The sequence below is a fragment of the Cheilinus undulatus genome, linkage group 19 (genome assembly GCF_018320785.1).
Source record: "Cheilinus undulatus linkage group 19, ASM1832078v1, whole genome shotgun sequence".
NCBI lineage: Eukaryota > Metazoa > Chordata > Actinopteri > Labriformes > Labridae > Cheilinus > Cheilinus undulatus.
The window spans coordinates 29,800,836-29,821,482 of record NC_054883.1 but is presented as its reverse complement, the minus strand read 5'-3'; the positions used below and the strand labels follow the sequence as shown (position 1 = coordinate 29,821,482).

Sequence of the window (20,647 nt, the reverse complement as noted above, 5' to 3'; positions counted from 1 at the left end):
TTGTTTCCCTCCCACACACATTTAGAGGCATGCAGCAACCAACGAGCTAAATTTAGCCTCAGCTGTAGCCAAACTCTGCCTAATAATGCTGCTTCTTTCAAATCGCAGTGTGGCACTCATTCAGCCATTCTCCTCCATTTCTTTTAGTGCTTCTCTGCTCCTCATAGTTTCCACAGATTCCCCCTGCAGTTATTTCATAGTCAAGCTTCTGGGGGTACAAAGGGGGCCTAGGTTCCTGAGCATGGATTTAAATGGACTAAAATTGATCTTCTGTGGAAATCTCTTGACTCACAGTCCGGTAAATTGACATATGGGAGCGCAGCAGAGGCACAGGCTGGGCCCAGCTTGCTGAAGAGAGTCCTAAACAGGTGGATCAGAGTCACTGCTGTGTATAATCTGAGCCCAAGGACAAGAATACACAGCCACTGGTGCAGAAGGGTGTGAATGTAGAAGGGTCAGAGGACGCAGCAGTGGCAACACGTCTGCAGCATCGTGTTCCCCCTCAGAATAATCCTGTCAGGATGCCTGTGGATTTAAAACGGATGTGCTTTACAGCTTTAGATGCTCAAGATGCTTCTTGCTCTCTTGCATACCAAAACATAAATTAATTTGATTGACTGAAAATGATATCATCTTTAAAGGAAATTCAGATATTTTAAAACCTGGTCCATTTAAACGACTAGCATCAGAATGCAAACGTTTGAGCTTTGTCTATCTCAGCTGACTGGAAGCTGGCTGTAATAGCTACAAATATGTTCCATCATAATCTCTTTGTATTTCAAATTACTGTGAACTTGTTAGCTGTAGTGATTTCACCCTTGTGTTACTGCACCTATATTGCATTTTTCTTTTTTTAACACAAGACCTATGAGTCTGAAAGGAAGTAATAAAATACTAAATGATTTCCTTTTAATGTCCTATCTTGAAAATTTCCTTACATGCCTGTTCACACTTTTACATAGCAGAAACTTTTCCCGCAGTTTTTTCTGTCGTTCGGGTGTGAATGGGAAAAATACTCTTGTACTAGCAGGGTAAAGTCAGAGTGAATGTAGCATAGCAGGGTTTGATTAACACAGCTTTAATACAAAATTACATGCAGGATCCCTAAAAAGCTACGTGTTTCAGAATGGGTGCATGTTTGTTGCGTGGGGCTGTGGTGCGTGTCCACTGTGGCTTTTGTGCCAGGTGCGTTTGTGCTACGTGTTAGCTGTGTCTCCTTGCTGTCAAAGCCCTGTTTTGGTTTATATGTTTTACCTCAATAAATCTCCATTTGAGTGACTTAATTCATTGTATTGACTAACTGAGTCAGGAAAATCTCAGGGAAAAGCATTTGGTACAAAGAAGGTGAGCTTTTCCACAGAAATGCTAGTCTGGGCTTTTTTTTGTCTGGAAGCGTAATCACGCAGTGTTAGTCTTCATTATGTCACACTATTTTCTTCCAATGTGAAAACAGAAAACTCCAGCAAAAGTTAAGAGAACAGCTTAATTCAACTGACCTGTCTCAGCTTGAGGTCTTCATCAAGAAACACATTACAAACATATTCTACTGATGTAGACATATAAATCTGTTAAAACAAGGTAAATACAGCTCTCTATTGATCATTTTCCCATCTTTTTGGCTGAGAAATGCACAGCTAATGGAAAAAATAGGCAAGCCAACAATTCTATTGATTGTTGTTTCCCAACCATTTTTTCTTGGCACCCCCCCTACATGTAGCTAAAAAAGTAAAGCCTCCCCAGGACCCAAGAGAGAAGAAAAAGTGATACATACTGTCAAAAATCAAAATACATTTTAATTGTTTCACTGATAAAACCCAAAAAAGGCCTATGCATGCTTTCCTTAACAAAAGACCTTTGTATTAACAACATAATATCTCCTTTATCATCGTTTTAATCAATATTTTTGCATCTAATTTTGGCAGCCTCGGAGCAGACAAAGCCTAAGATCTTTGCCCCCAGCTTATTAGGAACTTGTTTCAGTATTGTGTAGATTATACCACGTCTACATTTGAATGGCTGCAAGAGTAACTAGCAGAAACTGGCAGCGCCATGGCTCAATTGGTTCTTTGGGTTCCAGAAGCCATAACAGAAGATATTCAAGGGTGTCGGTCATAGGGCAGAGGTCAACCCAAGCATTTCCAGACTACCATACAAGTTACTTTCAACACTTCAGAGACCCAGGCTGACCCCACAAACACAGACTATTTTCAGCATGGAAACTCACTGACATTGACCTGAGTGCAGCCCTGCATGGCACGTACAGTAGTAAAGACAGAAGAATGATAAATGACACTTGGAAAGACTAAACCAAAGAGGAGACAACAGCCCATGGTCAGTAATAAGCCAATTAATCAGTCACTCTTTAAAATATATAGTTAACAGCATCTTTTTTGTTGTTTGTTTTCTTTAGTAGTTGATATTTTTGGCTGTTCATAAAAACAAAGAAATAAAGAAGAAAGAAAAAGAAACAAAACAAAACAAGAAGATATTAAGTTCTTCTTTATGAAATGTTAAGCGACTGGGATGAGAATCAGCACCTCCAAATCTGAGGCCATGGTCCTCAGTTGGAAAAGGGTGGAATGCCCTCTCCCAGTTGAGAATGAGATCCTGCCCCGAGTAGGGGAGTTCCAAGTATCTCCGAGTCTTGCTCACAAGTGAGGGAAGAATGGAGCAGGAGATCGACAGGTGGACCGGTGCGGCGTCAGCAGTGATGCGGTCTCTGCATTGGTCTGTCAAGGTGAAGAAAGAGCTGATCCGGTCGATCTACATTCCTGCTCTCACCTATGGTCACGAGCTGTAGGTAGTGACCAAAAGAACGAGATGGCGGATACAGGTGGCAGAAATAAGTTTCCTCCGCAGGGTGTCTGGACTCTCCCTTAGAGATAGGGTGAGAAGCTCGGCCAACCGGGAGGGACTCGGAGTAGAGCCGCTGCTCCTTCACGTCGAGAGGAGCCAGATGAGGTGGCTCAGGCATCTGGTCCAGATGCCTCCTGGACGCCTCCCTGGTGAGGTGTTCCAGGCAGGTTCCACCAGGAGGAGGCCCTGGGGAAGACCCAGGACATGCTGGAGAGACTATGTCTCTCGGCTGGCCTGGGAACGCCTTGGTATCCCCAGGGAAGAGCTGGACAAAGTGGCTGGGGAGAGGGAAGTCTGGGCTTCCCTGTTTAAGCTGCTGCCCCCATGACCCGAACTTGAAGGTTACATTTTGAATGAATCTGTGGTCCTAGGCTGGCCACATACTACATGATTTTAAGCCCGATTTTAGGCCAGATATGCTTCCCATGCGATTGTGAGGGCGTATCCAGAGTGAAGCCTCGATGCAAAGATTATTTGTGTGATTAATCCTCAAGTGTTTGATGTCAACATGGTTATTTTACTGCTCCAAAATGCACTGTATCCTCCCAGACCTGGAATTGTAAATATCAAATATGTCTGATATCTAAAACTCTAGGTCGCAATGCCTCCGACAACGAGAGGGAGCAGACCAGGTAGCATCACCAGCCGGATGTTACAGACTTTATTTTACTAACAAACATAAACAAAACTTAACCTTTATTCCAGCCAGGATTTCATTCACATTCTTTCCCTTGTTTTATCATTTTTGCTGTAATTATAACGCATGTCAGGGCAGCCTGTGGTGAAGGGACAGCAAGCTAAAGATTTTGATTATCATGCAGGTTTTTATTTCTATTCTAAAGTCATGTTTGATTAGATGAGGTTCTGTGAAATCCTGTGTGTGTGGAGAATGTTCACTGTGAGGTCGCTGGCGCGTCAGCAGGTGTGTGGTCTTCAGTGGTCTAACAGTCTGGCTGAGTTGTTTAGTGTGTGCACTCAGAAGATCACAAGATGAAAAATCTTTTGAATTTGTCCTCATGTCTGTGGTCTCCTGTCTTTCAAGTAGTTTAAGATTTGAAAACCATCTAGTGTGAGGCCAGCCTTAGAGGTTGCCAGATTACACAGAGCTCCAGGCATCACACATGCACATACATGTTGCCATAGCATAAACACAATAATCAATAAAGCTATCCTGACCATGTTGAACCTCATATCATTTTGATATCTAAGCATAAAAATGCAAATATGTGGCTTGAATTCTGAAGCCAGTTTTAAGCTACAAAAAGGCCATGATATGCTGCTTTAGATCGGTTTGTAGTCATTCTTTCACAAACATGACTGAACAAAGAGAGCTCAGTAAATAACATCATCCTGTTCAAAGATTGGCTTCAAACAAGTCAACACTCCTCTCCTTCTGCAAGAAACTGTCCCTGTGAAATATTTTTTTTTGTATTTTTCACATTAAGGAACAAACTGAGAAACAATCCAAGAAAAGCTAAAAAAAAGGTCTGTATTAAATGTATGCTCACATGTGCATTTTTTACATTATATTGAGCGTTCTCTTAAATGATTCTGCACTTTCATTAGAGAAACTGGTTTCCCCTCTGAGAGAAAAAACATCTGTCAGGTATTTGACTTTTCTGTCACCGAGGCAAATCAAGAGATGCACGCTCATTTCACAAATTATCCTCTAAACACCACAAAGTTATCAACCATGTAGCTCTTGTGCAGCACATTTCAGATCAAGTATTTCTAAATGTCCATCTTTCACTGAAATAAATCTTTTCACAGTCCATACAGGAACTTTTCAAGGACTGAGACATTGTGTTTTTAAATTCTTAAATCAAACTGACAAAAATCTATCCTTTTTTATTTTCGGGGAAAACAATCACTTATTTACACTAAATTCCAAAGGCCTATTTCAGCTGCGTTTGTCTCTTGGATAATTGTTGGTTCGCCAAAATAAAATGAACCATCATACTTAAATGGTTATTTATTACCATGGCCAATTTAGTTTATTAGCAATGAAAATGAAAAGTTATCTATAAAGGCTGTGTGAAGAAGTGCCATTAAATCAAAGTATTGAGTAGATTTAATACCCGCTACTGAAAATACTAAATTATATCTGTTTCCACTTTACAACACAGAAGCGTTATAATGCAGCATAAACTGAGGCTGAACATTTATCATTATGAAGCAGGAAAAAGGCCTAAAAAGCATTTTCAATGCGAAGTTTTTTTTTTTTTTTTTTTTTTTTTACTTTTCAAACAGCTAATCTTCACCCCTTAAAGCCTAAAAACACAAATTATAGCTAGTAAATTCTATTTTTTTGGAACTGAAATGTTTATTTTACTTTCTACTGAAATACAAAAAAAAAATCCAAATTTCCATAAAATGTATATATTTTTTGTATCTCATTAAATATATTAGGTGTTTTTGGTAACTGATATTCCACTTGAGGGCATTTTTATCATTTTTCAGATTGTATTCAGAAGGTCTTTTTCAGTAATTTATGATCATATTGATTAGATAGAGGTATCATAAAAGTATGCATCAAATATGATACAACAGGCTTTAAGGGGTTAAACTGTTATCATTCTGTTGTGTAATCATGGCTTCTTTTTGTACCTTTGACTTCACAGTAGAAGTGTTGCCAGTCTATTCATCAGTATCTGCAGGACTAAGCTAAAACTTACAGTCCCAGTTCTCATTAAACATATTGGCTAAGTGTAGCACAAGCTAAGAAAGTTCCACTGAATATGGAAACCCTGTTTAGACTCACAAATGAGGGATGGTTGTGTATTTGACTCACAAACAACTACAATATATCCTTGTAAAATTGTAGGGTTTTTTTGCACTGCCAAAATAATGATGCTTTCCCTATGAATGTAACATATAAACAAACATAGGGGTGGAGCTTGCAGACTGTTGACCTTGACAGAGGTGTGTTTTCTCTGAGTGTCCTGCTAGTTGGGGTGTATATTCAACTACTCACATGTCCTCCACTGTGATATCCTTGAGAATTTGGCAGTAGTCGACGTTCCAGACCGCCTGGTCGTCCCAGACCTTCGATGCCAGCAGGATGGCTCCTAATACAATACGCTTCCAGTTCGCAGGACAAATGTCGATCTCAGCATAGGTCAGGAGCCTTTCCAAGTAGACCTGGGACAAAAAAGTATTGTGTTTAAATACTAGTTTTTTTTCTACATTTATAGACAAACAATGCAAATAAAACAAGGAGCACTAAAAACAACAATGAGTGGGCACCTAAGCCTGAAATGAGGTCTCATTTATCATGTCAAAAGTCCTTTATTGTCAAAAGAGTCACAAGCGTGCTTTTCTTCTACGACAAAGTCAGCTCATTTCTCCCATTTTTAGCAAAGATTGTTCCTTTAAGCCTCAGAGAAGAAGGCTTTTGCTTGATTTTCATCCATTCCCCGACTTTATGAGATTCAGGTTTATGCCACCTACCTACAACTGCAATGCTGAACATAAAAAGTTTCACAGATAACTGGGGTATCTTTGGATCTGGTCTTTTCCAAAGCAACATATCAGAATAATCCACTACCTATGTAAATAGCAGCTCCTCATATTCCCTGTTAATTAACCTCTGCTCTCCCTGTCTTAAGCTTCATCCTTCAAAATCTATCCGCAGTCTTCCTGCTCAGCAGTCTCCTACCCACTCCACCTCCAGGTGAAAACCACAATAACAAGATGTCAGAAGCTGATGAAATCTAGCTTCCCTCGAGCTCGCTCATTAAAATATACACTCCATCTCTCCTACGCCCATCTCCCAGTTTCCATCCCTCTCCCTCTCCCTCTCTCTCTCCATCAGTCGGCAGATTCCCACAGTCTGCAGATCACAGAGCACACAGAGCCTGCAGGCACCTGTTCCTTACAAGATGAAGTGCTTGTACAGCAGCTCATTCTTCTGATCTACTGATCATCATTTTGTTGGAAAAAGAGAAGGTATTCTGTTAGATTTTATAGTCTCTGTTGGACATGAAAGCTGCAGTGATCTGCTGCATGCAGACATCTTCATGTCTCTGTTTCCTGCTAATGTATACATCTTTTTATCTCACAGGGGCTCAATTATCTCATATTCAAACACTCAACGTAATTTAATGCAGGCCCTTCCTTGTATCAACCAACATAATTTTCATCAATGGCACACAGAAACATGTAGGATCTTTTTTGCATTATGTTTTCAGTTTGTTTGTTTGAACCATTACTGTTATGTAATATCTCATAAACTCTCTGAGCAGCTGTCTTCAAATTCCACATGACTACAGGATGATTTCATTTGATTTTGGGAGTCAAAGTGCAAAGATTGTTTGGCCTTGGGTTCATCTCCTGTTCCTGAATGGGATATTTCACGGACACTATGAAGGACTTTGGTCCAACTGTGCACAAATGTCCACTTTCACTTAAGAATTAACTATTAAGAATTAACTTGATTTTGGATGTCAGAGGTCACTGGGCCTCACATCCATCCCCTGCTTTTGAAAAGTGATATATGAAGAAAAATTGGTAGCCAGGGATTTTCTTCAAACTTTGCAAAAATGTCTACTCTGACTCTAGAATGAACAGAAGCAGTTTTGAAGGTCGGTGGTCAAGGTAATTGGGCCTCATGTTCATCCCTTGCTTGTGAATGTGATAACTGAAAAACAACACTTCTAGGTATTTTCTTCAAACTTTGCACAAACATTCACCATGACTGAAGAATAAACTGCTTAGATTTTGGAGGTTCAAGGTCAGTGGGTCTCATGTGCATCCCTCGCTTGTTAAAATGTCTTCTCAATAAAACTCTTAAAAATGCACAACTGTCTCTTCTTACTCATGGATGATCTGAGTAGATTTTGGAGATTTAATAAAAACAGGAGTCAAGATCAGCTGGCCTCATGTTTATCCCTAGCTTGTGAAAATTTTATCTAAAGAATTTATAAGGAATTTTCTTCAAATTTTGCTCAAAGTCCACTCTGGAAAAAAATAAACTTGTTAGATTTAGGATGTCAAAGGTCAAAGTCAAAGGGCCTCATAGTCATCCCTGCTTATGTACACAACCTCTCAAGATGTCAAAGTTTGATTTTTTGTTTAACTTTATACAAATGTCTACCCCAACGGGCAAAAAAAAGTTTTTAGCAGTCAGAGGTCAAGGAAATTCGGCCTCATGCTCATCCCTTGCTGAAGAACAGTTTCTCAGTAACATTTGGTGGTATTTTCTTTCAACACTGAAGAAAATGCCCATATTAAGTCAAAAATGAAATGATTAGATTTTCGAGACAAAGGGGAGAAGATCAAGAAAACAGGGCCTGATGTTCACCCCTTGCGTATACTGTATGATTATTTTCCAACTTTAATCCTAACACAGAAACCACCCCTGCTCTTCTCCTTTACTCACCAACTGCTCTTTCATTTCAAACTAATTGTTCACTTTGTGGAGGCACATCCCTGCCATTTGGTAGTTCTTGATTCTTCATTGATCGCTTTTTTTCCTCAGAATAGATTTTGTAGTTTTAAAAAGCCTCTCAGATATATATTTCCTTACTGTAAATCGCAGTCCATCACATAATTGCACTTTTTCAAGCATGTTATTTGCAACAACTTGTAACTTACATGGTCTAATAAAGGCAATAAATATTATCCTTATTACAGCCTTTTTCCTGCCAGCTGAATAAGATCTCTAGTTTCTTATTTTCTATAAATAAAATCTGCTGCAGGCTCAACTGAACTCAGACCAGCTACAGCAGCTTAAAGCTTTGAAATCTGTCATTTCAGAGGACAAGTCTGACAAAAATCTACTTTACAGTGATGCTGTATTTTTATGGCAGAGAGCGATATACTTATTCTAATTCTGTCTGAATCTGCTGTGGCAGAACTGTCAGTTCCAAGTGACTTGCAGTCCTAAAAAGAATCCTGGAAGTTAGCTGAAAAGTAAAAACAATGTATTACTTAGCAAGTCTGCCATCTAATTACTAGACATAAAACTGTGTCTTATGAATTAAAACAATACAGAAGGGAAATTAGTGTGAAATATAAATGAAATATCCCTCTGTCCAGTATGGTATGACTTGCCCTCTGGCACAGATCAGGTGGCTAATTGGACGAGTCATGCTGTGTAGGTCTTAGTGCCTGCGGGGGATGCTAACCCATCGTTGCTGAAGCCCACAGTCTGCCAACGCACACCACACATACACTCATCTGGCTACAGACGGCACACAGCACTGCAAAAGCCTGCATAAATGAGAATCCCACCACATGCTGAGTAATATGAATACAACAGCACAAAGAAAAAAACAATACAAACACACAACAGAGAATACAGAGAAAGGGTGGTTGGCAAGCAGCAGCCACAGGCTAATTGATCATTCCAGGGTGTGATTCCAGGGTCGATGTCACGGTTGAAATCTGATGCTATAAAAGAAATCCCAGTTGTGCATCTTCACTGGTCTCACTCTAATTTGATTTGGTTTATCCTGTTAATGATTCGATATGATTCAAATCAGTACCACAGTGCATCATGATGGGTTGCAGCCTTTATTTTTTTCATAAATGAAGATAAGCAGTTATATGAACTTCCCTTCTATTATTCAGAAATCAGAGTCAACAGAAATGTATCTACATTGTTAACAAAACATATGAACTTTACAAATCCAGCCATGGCAGGAAAATCTACAAGTGACGTCAGCGCACAGAATTGTCTATGTCCACACCACAATGTGTCGTGGAAATGATTCATTTTGAGGACCTCCATAGAAAACTGCTCTTCGGCAGGTAAAAACTAACTTAAGGGGTAGATTCAACTTTGATCACAGGCAATCAAAGTGTTTAAATTTTCTATTAAGAAATATCGTAGATGTGGGTGCTGGTTTGGCTCAGTTTGTGGAGCAGGCATCCATGTTCAGAGGCTTGTGTTCTCAGCACGCTAGTCGTGAGATTGATTCACTTTGCAGGAATTGAACGTGCCCATCATTGAATACTTTACTAAACTTTAACATGGTGACACTAACAAACATAAAGAACAGAACTGTGGCTGCTTGGAGAGACAGTAATAGCCTGCTCCTTTTGATCATCCAGGACTAAAGATGAGTGAAATATGGATCAAAACAGACCTTCAACAGGTACGATGTTTGTTCCTGCTTTATTTGGCTCAAGAGAAAAATAAACAAGCACTCCAGCAATTAGCCTCCCTCTGACCTTACAGTGAACTCTGGCCAGAGCAGAACTGCCTGGCTCTGTGTCAGAGCAGAGACAGTAGTTGAGGATTATATTTTACTGTTTTCTGGTACAAATCTCTCTGTTATAATACTTTTAATGACCCATAGGCTAATGTGGTTGAAAGATTTGGGAAATTTACCTCACACGAAAGCACAACATGTAGTTGGCTGTTAACTTTCAATGAAGACAGTGACATCATTGAAAAACAGACTGTACTGAGATGAACTGCTGGTTGATTTTGTATCGCTGTACCTTTCTGGGGGAGGAGTAATTCCCAGTAGCAGCTGTCAGGGGAGAGGTGAAAAACTTTCTATAAAAAAATTCAGTCACACATAGATCTCAGTGTTTTCACATGTTTACAACAACCTTATTCCATCATGTTTAGTGTGTTAAGACACAAATTTACTTTAGAAGAGGAATTAAATAAAGCAGCAGTTAAACATGTTGGCTGAACCATGCAAACATATAGTATGTTCTTGTTTGTAATATCAAAGATGGATTTTTGCACCAGTGAAAAGGGCCTAAGGTGATTATTGCATGACAGTCTGCAGTATGTCGCTTGTTTGTGTCACATTCTTGGTTCTTTTCTAACACCAGTTTAAATCACAAAAAAATATCTGCTAACCTTCTCTGTGTTGCCCATCTAATATAGAGGACTGACTTTTTTTGTGATGTAGCAACAGAAACAGAAGGAAGACATCAGCTGCTGTCTATAGTAGGCTGTTTCAGCTAAACTAACCCTCTAAGCACTAGCCTGCAGCTCTGCTCAATTACTGATAGCCTGCCAGACTTTCCTCTGGAGGACTGGAAGAGGCAGAGCATGTGCCAAACGGTAATACGTGTCTGATTATACACATGTGATTATGTTGAATCTGACACGTTTTCATTGGAGAGCGTCTGTGCATGCATAAAGAGACAGTAACACTGTCAGATACTGTGCATCGGGGCACTGGTTTAAATCATTGTCTGGACACAGAAGCCCACCCACTCAGCCATGCATGCCGTTAACACGTGTGTGCATCTGTCAGGAGGCAGAGCAACTCAATACCAGGCTAACAGGCCAGCCACATTAACCCCACACCTCCCAGACTCCAGGGACACACTCGAGTCAGACAGAGCGACAGAGTGTGGAAAGACGTGTTACCGGGCAGACTGTAGGAGAGGGGGAGAGAGTGGCTGACAATGTTTGGGTTAAACCCTGAATACGATGTACAAAGGGACAAATAATTGCCCAGTGGGGCCTACAGTTGTACTTTTGCTTATTGCAAAGTAATTTTTCTGAGTTACTATCAAATGCTTTAGAGTCTGCACAACCAAGGAGAGGGTGTCAACTTGACAAATGTGGTACTTGATAACCAATCAGAAATTTTGTCTTAATTTCAAAAGTTACAAAATTTAGAAATTTTAGCAATTTTAGAAAATAGACGGATGGATTAAAAACCTTTTAATGGTAAAAAAAAATATTAATTATTTATGTTATTACAAGCAGAATTCAAATTGATATTGATAGTTTCAACTGCAAAAGAAAACAAATGCCAACGATGAGATTTTGAAATCATGCTGTAGCAATATTCAAGCGCTACAGATTTACAAAATCTGCACAACTTCAAGATAATGCAAATTTGTATTATTTTATTTCAATTTAAACAGAATAAATCAGTTTCTACTCAGCACAGAGTCATCTGTATAGAAAGAAAGAAAGAAAGAAAGAAAGAAAGAAAAAAGAAAGAAAGAAAGAAAGAAAGAAAGAAAGAAAGGCTGTCCTTGTGGTTCAAAGTCATGAAATGAGAAACTCCTGAACAAAGCATGGGTTATATATTTTTCTTGTCCTCCAAACCAAAGCAATTCCAAAAGAAAATTGCACAGATTAAACTGATCTTGTCACATTTCTTACAGGGGAGTCAATTTTCTTTTCTATCCTGCAAGAATTTCCACCAGCTTAGAGACAAAATCTCTATAGAAGAACGTTAAACATTTCATATGCTTTAAAAATTAAGAAACAGGATGAAAAAAAAAAAAGATTTTAAAGAGGGTAATAAAATCACACAAGACTAAAAAGGGGGCAAAAGACAACAAGAATGCAACACTCCCTCCTGGTGTCAGCACTGAACACACACACATGCTCACCAGTGTGACGATGGCACACTCTGCGGTGAGCTGTGCGGCGCTGAATAGCGTCCTGACGAAGCGGTAGATCTGTTTCTGCTCGGGGTCATGTTTGTCATAATCTGGAGGAACTTCTGACTTCTGAAACACAAAATAATAAACAAACTCAAGATGAGCTCTCATGGGAGGAATAGAAGAAGAGAGTAGAAAAGTGGATTTCTACTTTTTTGCAATGATACTCTGCTTTAAAAGACTCAAAAATAACAAGAAAATACATCTGAAGGATCCAGATGGCTCTTGAGATTGAGGGACAGATTTCCCCCCAGTTTAGTTTATTTTCTGTTCACCAGCTTGTGTGCTTGGCCTGCTGATGAGCTGGAACAGCCTTTCAGCTGTAAATTAAAGTCTTACCGAAAGGGGATGAAGCTTCTCGTCAAAAATGTCTAACAACATTCTTCCATCGATGTCTCTGGAATAGCAAACAGAGAGAAATAACATCACGATAAACATAAACAAATTTTTCATTTTCTATACATGCTGCCCTGTAAAACTGTGTGTGGTCAATGAGCCAGGGAGGTGGAGCTCACATGGGCATGACATCCATGGACATGATATAAGAAGATCAAAAAGTAGGTGTGAAACAAAATTTATGGTTATATTGATCATATTTTCCACAGCAGATTTCAGTCTGTGTTGCCCCTTTAATGGGGGTTGGCTATACAGTGCTAATGCCCAATCTATGGCTCCACTCTTGCATGTTATTCCTTACTATTTTTTCTGATTTGTATGTACAGACTGGACTGTGATAATTTCTAAAACTGTTTTTCCCCAAAAAAAAAAAAAAAAAAGAAACATTTTTAAAAATGTGTTAATATTTGTGAAGATGGAGAGATAATTTAAGATTATTTCTTCTTCCTGCTCCTTTTCATAAAAAGGTGGAGATTTTACATTGGATTTGGATAGTTTTGTTTAGTTTACTGAATGAAATAAACTCATAAATGAAAAAAAAAGTTTAAAAACTTTATGCACAAGCTTACACAGGTCTTGACAACTAAAGATTTTCATGCATACCTTGAAAAAAAAAGAAATCAAGAATGAGACCTTCAGTGAATTCAACAATTTTTTTAAAATCACTCCTAAGTGCCACTAAAAAAATGAAGTCTCTTCCCACTCAAAGAACACATTTCTCTGCAGGATGATGCTCAGACCCAGTCAAGCTTTAAACGCATTCAGCTATCAGACAGGCCGTCACAGTAACTACAGAGTCTGACATTTAAGCTGAAGCCTCAGGGGCCAACAGTGACATTTATTTCTCCAAATGTTTGGCTTTGCCTGGAATCCTTTGACAATGATTTTTGGTGCAAGGTTGTGAAATTCAGATGAAAGTATGTTTTAGGGTTTCACAGCAAATCAAACTTTCATTGTTGGAGCACTCTGACAAGGTGCAATAAACACATCACAAACAAACAATGATCTCTCACTCTACATGTGTACGTGTTACCTGTCAGACAAAGCCCTGGGTGGGTATGATGGCCGTTTACAACATTTTGTGACCTTTTTAAGCAGTAGGAAGGTAGCTAAAAGTTACCCTCCAGTTAACTGGTGTCAAGTAATTCATGAAAAAATAGGGGTCGACAGATATTGGTCTTCTAAGCACTACATAAATTCCAATTATTAGTAGTACAGAGCAATAACTAATAACTAATATTTGGAACCAATATGCATTATGGTGAAATGCACTCAATGTGATAATAGTTAAATTGCATGATCAAAAAATTAAGTAAAATGAACAATTTAGAAGTAGCTCTGCCATCTGCCAGAACAAGAGTGTGATTGGCTAGTACTTGTGTGATGTCTAGCCAATTAGATAGTGTTCTAGGTCGGGTGTTGAATACGAAGCAAGAGGAAAAGACAGATCTTGCAGAAGTGCAACACTTTTCAGTTGATTTATTTCATCAGTGATAGGTCAAATAAAATGTGGGAACAGATAATTAACCAAACACTGAATATCTGGCCAGATAATTGGCCAGAAAAATAATCAGTCAACCCCTACAAAAATGCTTTTGGGGTTTTTAGTGGACTCATTGTGTTGTTGTGGGACAATGCAGCTGCACAGGCACAACAGTGGAATATTATGACAGCCATACTGATATAAAAATGGCAAATATTCATCATACCTGTTTTTTATGTGGTAGTATATTGCGAGGGCTACACTGTAAAGACAAAATAAGACATAAAACAAGATTAAAAACCAAACCAAAGAGGTGAAAATGACATAAAAGGGTTAAAAATCAGATATCATTCATTTCAGCTTTATCAGAGAGTGATGTGGTTACCATTTGATGGTGTATTTGAGGTTGGGCTGACTGACAGTGCTGTCATCGAGGAATATGGTTGAACATGAGCTGTACTTCCGTCTCACCGGGCCTGGATGATGCTAAAGTTCACACACAAACAGACCACACATACATGTATGTCAATCTCTATTTCTGTCACAGTTGCACTCGGCCTGCTGACAGCTCAGAGAAAGTAGGGCACCTGTAAGCCCACAAACTAAATCTGTCTGTCCTCAGTCTGACACATCAATGCATGCTGGGATGGCATTTATGGTGGAGTGCACCTTTAGAGAAGCCTGAAACCTCAGTTTGGCCATTATACAATATTTTCTCCTCTTCTTAAACTATTTTTTTTAATCCTATTCTGCATGAGGTTCAGAGAGAGTGATGCACAAAGATGAACTCCACCACAGTGTGATGAAAAAGTCACTACTGCATGTTTACTACATGTTAAAACTGATTAATAACTATCAGCTTTTGCGCACACACATACATGTTGAACTACTTAAAGATTACTGGGTTTGATGGTAAAGGGACAATGAAAATGTAAGTGTTGGATTATTTTCACTTTATGACTTTACCTTGCTCTCCGAAATATGTGTAAACTTGCAAAAAAAAAAAAAAAAAGACATAAAAATCAACATTTGCAAAAAAATAGAGCACTTGCAAATGCATTAAAGACAGAACTGTGGTGTGCAGCCTTGATGAAATATCCATTACTTTCTCTTTAATATGCTATAAGCAAAGGTCCTACTTACATGGTTGATGTAGAGGCTCTTCCTTTTTTCTCGAACTGTAAAGAAAGATAAAAGGAGAGGCATCAGAGCAGCCAGCATGCAGTACACAACCCTCACAGATAGGGAGCAGCATTTATCTAGGGTTTATTGATCCCCCTTCAAAAGAGACTCTTGAAAAATGAGCAGCTGGATGAGCAGCTTTCTCTCTGTCTTAAATTATTCCACAAGGCATTACACAAAGGACAGGGGAACTTCCAGTAAGACAAAAAAAAGCTTAGAAACATGTGAATTACTTTTCTCTCCTGAGCAGCAGTGACTTTAAAGTCAAAACTTTAATGTTGCTCAGCTCCTAGAGACAATGTGAAGGTTTTCACATGATGATAGACATTTTTGTAAGTGTTCAGCACACCAGCCAAAACACAGATATAACAAGTGCACCATTTAATAGAATAACAACCCCACAAAATGTGTACATTTTTAACAGAACACACTGTGGTTCATCATCATTAGATAGTTGCGATCATCACTGGTAGCATGTTTAGCTGCCTCCCACAGACTGGCACCTTTAAGCAGCCTGATCATGCCACTATTACAGCTGAACTTATCTTACATTATTTTTGACTATTTTGAGATAAACATGGTTTATTTCAGTATATTAATCCTTATTTTCTGCTATATTTTATCACTGTGCTCAATTTAATCTAATACAGATCAGTTTTAATCTAATAAAATTAGGCTGTTCACATTCAGGTCTATAGAACAAAAAACAACTAAAACAACTAAAAAATATTTCTTTAGGAAATAATGTATTTGGCTGTGTGGAGAAACAGGCTACTTAGCAGTTATGAGCCAGTAAAATCAGTTTTATCTTTACCAGATCATACTAAAGAAAAGCTTAACACATGAATGCATCAATAGGCCTAATTTTGTACAGTTATGTAGTATTTTATTCTGTTATAAGTCATTCAGCATAACAGAAACATTTACTTATTTTTAGACATATTTTATAGCTAATAATGTTGAACTGTTATATCATGAAGTTTTGAAAGCAGAACTTTTCCTTTCACCCTGATAACACTTTATTGTTCAGGCTTCTGTTGCTCCTATGTAAGTCATGATTCCCATCTTTTGCATTTTTTAAGGTCTTTTAGGGCTGTCAAGATAAATCGCATTAAATGCAATTAACTGCAATCCACAATTAGTGCACTTATTTTTTTGATTGTGATTAGTTGCATGCTTTATTTTTGCCTCCAACAAACTTTGGTTCAGTGTCTCCCTGCAGCCACAGTGATGTAAAAAAAGCCCACCACTGATTCTCAATGTCTCATTTCAGTTTTAAAAATGTACAGACAGCTCAGTAGACAAGTCAGAAGACATGTGAACCATGTGTTATCAAACCTTTACTTTTAACTGTTCAGGTATTTCCTTTTAAGCACATAACAAGTTCAGTTTCTGTAGTTAAGTTCATGTTAAAATCTTGAATTGTATTGAAATTGGAAGTGAATTACCATAAGTTTAAGACAGTAGAAAAATCTTATGTGATAGAAAAAAATTTAGAATAAGAAAGCAAGCGTGATTAATCATGATTAACTAAAGAAATACTGAGATTAATAGTAATTAAAATTTAAAAACTTTTGACAGTCCTACTCTTTCTTTTTTAAGATTTATTTTTGGGCTTTTTAATGCCTTTATTAGATAGCGGAGGACAGTGGATAGACTCTGAAACAGGGATGAGAGAAGGGAGAGACATGGCAAAGGGCTACAGGCTGGATACGAACCCGGATCGTACATGTACATGGTGCGTGCCTTAAACCATTTGACCATTCAGGCACCCATCCTACTCAATTTTTATGCCATTTATTAAAGTATAAAAGTATACGCTCTGCCCCCTGACATGGAGCATCATTTGGAATTTAGCTTTTTGTTTAAAACATTTTTCAGCCCACTCTCACAAAGTTCCTTCAGGTCTAAGCTTTCCTTATCAGTATTAAGCCTGTTGATACATTATGAAAGCTAACTAACATTAGTTTACTCATCAAAGCACTAGACCACATGAATGAAAAATAAAAATAAGACTGAAAATGAGCCAGTCTGGTATGGAGATGCATCAAACTGCTGAGACCATCTCTTTGTCCTCTTGTGGAAAGACACTTTGGAGCGAGAGGGCTGCTGAGATTTTGGATTCAGCCACAGAAGCAACTCCATATGTGTGTAGGTCTGAAAAAAGTGCAGCACCAGAGGACTTTGATGTCACAGCAAACCTTGAAGACTGCCTCGAGAGAGATTCGCAGGTGCTCTGGAGGTCCCACACATTAAATGTGAGAGTGCAGAAAAGCTGACAGAGCTGGTGAATTATAAACATTTGTGTATCAAAGCTTGTGTATCTATCTTGTGTGTAGTTGGGCGCTGATCCAACTGTTTAAGCTTTGATACTGATCTGGCATCTGGGCTTTGGATCTCTGCTGATACCAATCCAATTTGATACCAGTGTATAATGAATATCCTTTATTCCTTTTTGTCACAGTGATACTTGGAATCATTAATGTGTGAGGCAGTATCAGGGTTTCCTAAAGATGTAAAACAACTTTAACTTAATAAATAAAAAAACTATGGATACAAAACATTGTCAAGATGATTTACCAGCAGTCCTTATGGTTTGCCAATTAAATACACATTGGAGAAAAATCATGGATTTAGAACATCCAATAGTCATTTGCAGCCAACAAAGCTATCTCTTTAATTTCATCTGCCTTCTATGTTTTCGTTAAACTCGTCATTAAACCTCCACTCCTTGATCAAAAGCAGCATGGATAAAAAAGTCATAGAGATTGTTAGAGTAACAGGTGTGAAATATATCCAAACCTAGCCTTTGCTGTTAGCTTCCTCCATGCTCTGCACAGGCTTCAGTTCACTGGAACAGTGACATAGAACAGGCTTGCACTTGCTGTAAACACAGGGCAGCATAGCTCTGAGCTGTATAGATCTGCCCTATGGATCGGGACATTGTTGCCATTACCAGCTGAGCTGGACTGATGTGTTATGCCAGGATCAGACTGGCACATCCCTATTTGTGCGCCTTAAGTGTGGCCGTGTTCGCCCCAGTGTGAAGCAGAGAAGGTCGATGGCAGGGCAAAGTGGAGCAGATGCAGGGCACAGCATCAACACGGTGACATAGTCAAGCTGTCTGGCGCCTTTCATCCCAACACTGTCTCTCACACCTCACTGACACACACATAAACACACACTCTAGCACTCAAATGCATGGGAGGGGGGGGTATCCTGCAGCTTTCTAGCAAAAAGCAGCAGGATGTTAATTAGGGTTTTGCATATTTCAGTAAAAAAGCAGAAATTCCAGTATTAGTTGCTGCCATTTGTGGCTTTATTTCTAGTCTGCACATAAACACCAATGAAAACTCATTTTCTAACCAATGTGTTGTGATGCTGGCGTCAAAACACATTTTCATACATCCTGTTTAACACTGGCTTTTCCTCATTTACACCTCCTCTGTTTTCTTATTTCTTATGTACTGCTGATGAGGATAAAAGTGATAAAACGGGCCTTTTTATAATGCTTCAACCTGCAGACTGACACAAACATTTGCACAAACAGACAAAAAAGACATCAGAAGCTCAGCAGTGAAGGCACCTCACCAAGAAAACAATAAAGATCGAGTACACGAATACAAAAAAGCCTGAGACTGCACAAAGTCGAGTCTGGACAAACAGTAGACACAGCCGTCAGATAGGCATGCTTACCTCTCTTGTTGGGGACAGCAACTGAAAAACACAAAGCCCAAGTTGTCTCTATGATTGTTTAAAACAGGGTAAACAACTACCTAGTTCTTAAACTTTAAAAAGCACAATTTTCATGAGAAATAAATGAATCCATAAAAATTGAAAACAAAGCTTCTGCACATTTTATCAGTAAACTATCAATATCATTTGATCTTTATTAGATTCATACTGAAGTTATTTTTTTTATCATGACAACCCTAGCCCTGATATATGTATAAAATATTCAGAATTGCTTTAATGACTGAAACTTGATCCTAAGAGGGAAGTGCCAACCAGGGTACGGCCATTTAAACTTCTTTTTGCCACTGACAGGATCAGATTGTGTGTCATACAACAGCAAAAAAAAAAAGTATTTCAGAGACATCCCTTTGTGCTAAAGTTAAACAGCTGAAGTATCACGTCTTCAGTGCAGTAAGACTTCATTTAAATTCTATATTAAGTTTATTCTGCAGAACATAGCAAATAGGCTGTCAGGATGCAGCACAAAACACTACAAACAAGGATGCACTGATAAATCCTCCACACCCTGCCCTCTTTACAATTTAGCAGTGTGGAATTTTTAGAGTACTCTGCTTTTGACATCCTCATTAACGTTCAAATATCACCAATTTACAAGCATGACTCCAGCACTGCCAATCCACTGGAATAATGAGAGACCATATGGTATCAGCACCCATACCTGATCCTAAGTGCCAGTGCATACCTCAACAGCTGTTATTATCTCCAAAGTAAAATTACTTAATCTGTGGAGCATAAGCAAAGTTGCGAGAACAGGACCATGGCAGACAACATTGGTCAATCATAGGCTAAGCCACAGTTTAAAAGATTATAACAGCTATGTGCAACATGTGCACTCAAGGTATTTCACTCAGGAAAGGAAGCACATCCAGTATGAGGAAGCATTTACTATTACACACTATATCCAATTTGTTGCCAGCTTTAGTCCATAATAATGCAACATTTCTTCACGCTCAAGCAGGCCTGCCCACAGAACTGGCTGGGCCCCTGAAAACCTGGTAAATGGGCCCTCACCTGTTTTGATTTACTGACAGTATCAGTGCATGTGCTGCATCAGTAGCAATGGTGCTAGCGTCCTGGCTAACAATTACTTCATTTTGCGGCTAAAAAGTGAATCAAACTATTATTGGGTTCTGATGTTCAAATTATTTTTTCATACCACTTTTAACCAGTTTTCATCATTCTTTTCACCTATTTACCACATCTGTTTCCACATTAAACCCATTTTACCACTTTAAGCCAATTTTTGCTACTTTTAACTAATTTTTACTACTTTCAAATTGCTTTTCACCATTTTTGCTGCACATTTTTGTAAATATTTGCCATTTGTTTGCCACCTTAAGCCAAATTGTGCCACTTTAGACCCATTTTTGCCACTCTTTCACCATTTTCACAACTTATTTCTGCCAGTTTTGCCACTTTCCACCTATGATTGCCAATTTTCATCTTTATTTCTCAATTATTTAATTATTTTTCCCTTAAAGTTGCTTATCCCCTCTTCTTTATTCTCTGATATCGTGATGATTGTGCCCATCATGGCTTAGCTATGAAGTCTAATATCTTTCCAAAAGGTTTATTGGTGTGTCCATCCACATTGTAATG

At 38.6% G+C, this 20,647-nt stretch overlaps 1 protein-coding gene across 4 annotated transcripts in view; it reads right to left on the bottom strand.

Moving 5' to 3' along the window:
- The window catches only part of ccny (cyclin Y), a 74,319-nt gene that overhangs the window by 10,342 nt on the left and 43,330 nt on the right, over positions 1 to 20,647 (bottom strand). The window contains exons 3-10 of one of the 4 annotated variants that reach the window (XM_041814109.1): positions 18,989 to 19,009; positions 15,254 to 15,288; positions 15,077 to 15,100; positions 14,496 to 14,596; positions 14,337 to 14,372; positions 12,571 to 12,628; positions 12,181 to 12,300; positions 5,831 to 5,997 (exon numbers count right to left, since the gene is read on the bottom strand). In XM_041814109.1, coding sequence (XP_041670043.1) covers positions 5,831 to 5,997; positions 12,181 to 12,300; positions 12,571 to 12,628; positions 14,337 to 14,372; positions 14,496 to 14,596; positions 15,077 to 15,100; positions 15,254 to 15,288; positions 18,989 to 19,009 — 562 coding nt within the window. The remainder of the gene's footprint in view (positions 1 to 5,830; positions 5,998 to 12,180; positions 12,301 to 12,570; positions 12,629 to 14,336; positions 14,373 to 14,495; positions 14,597 to 15,076; positions 15,101 to 15,253; positions 15,289 to 18,988; positions 19,010 to 20,647) is intronic. The other 3 variants (XM_041814111.1, XM_041814110.1, XM_041814112.1) reach the window with 3 other exon arrangements.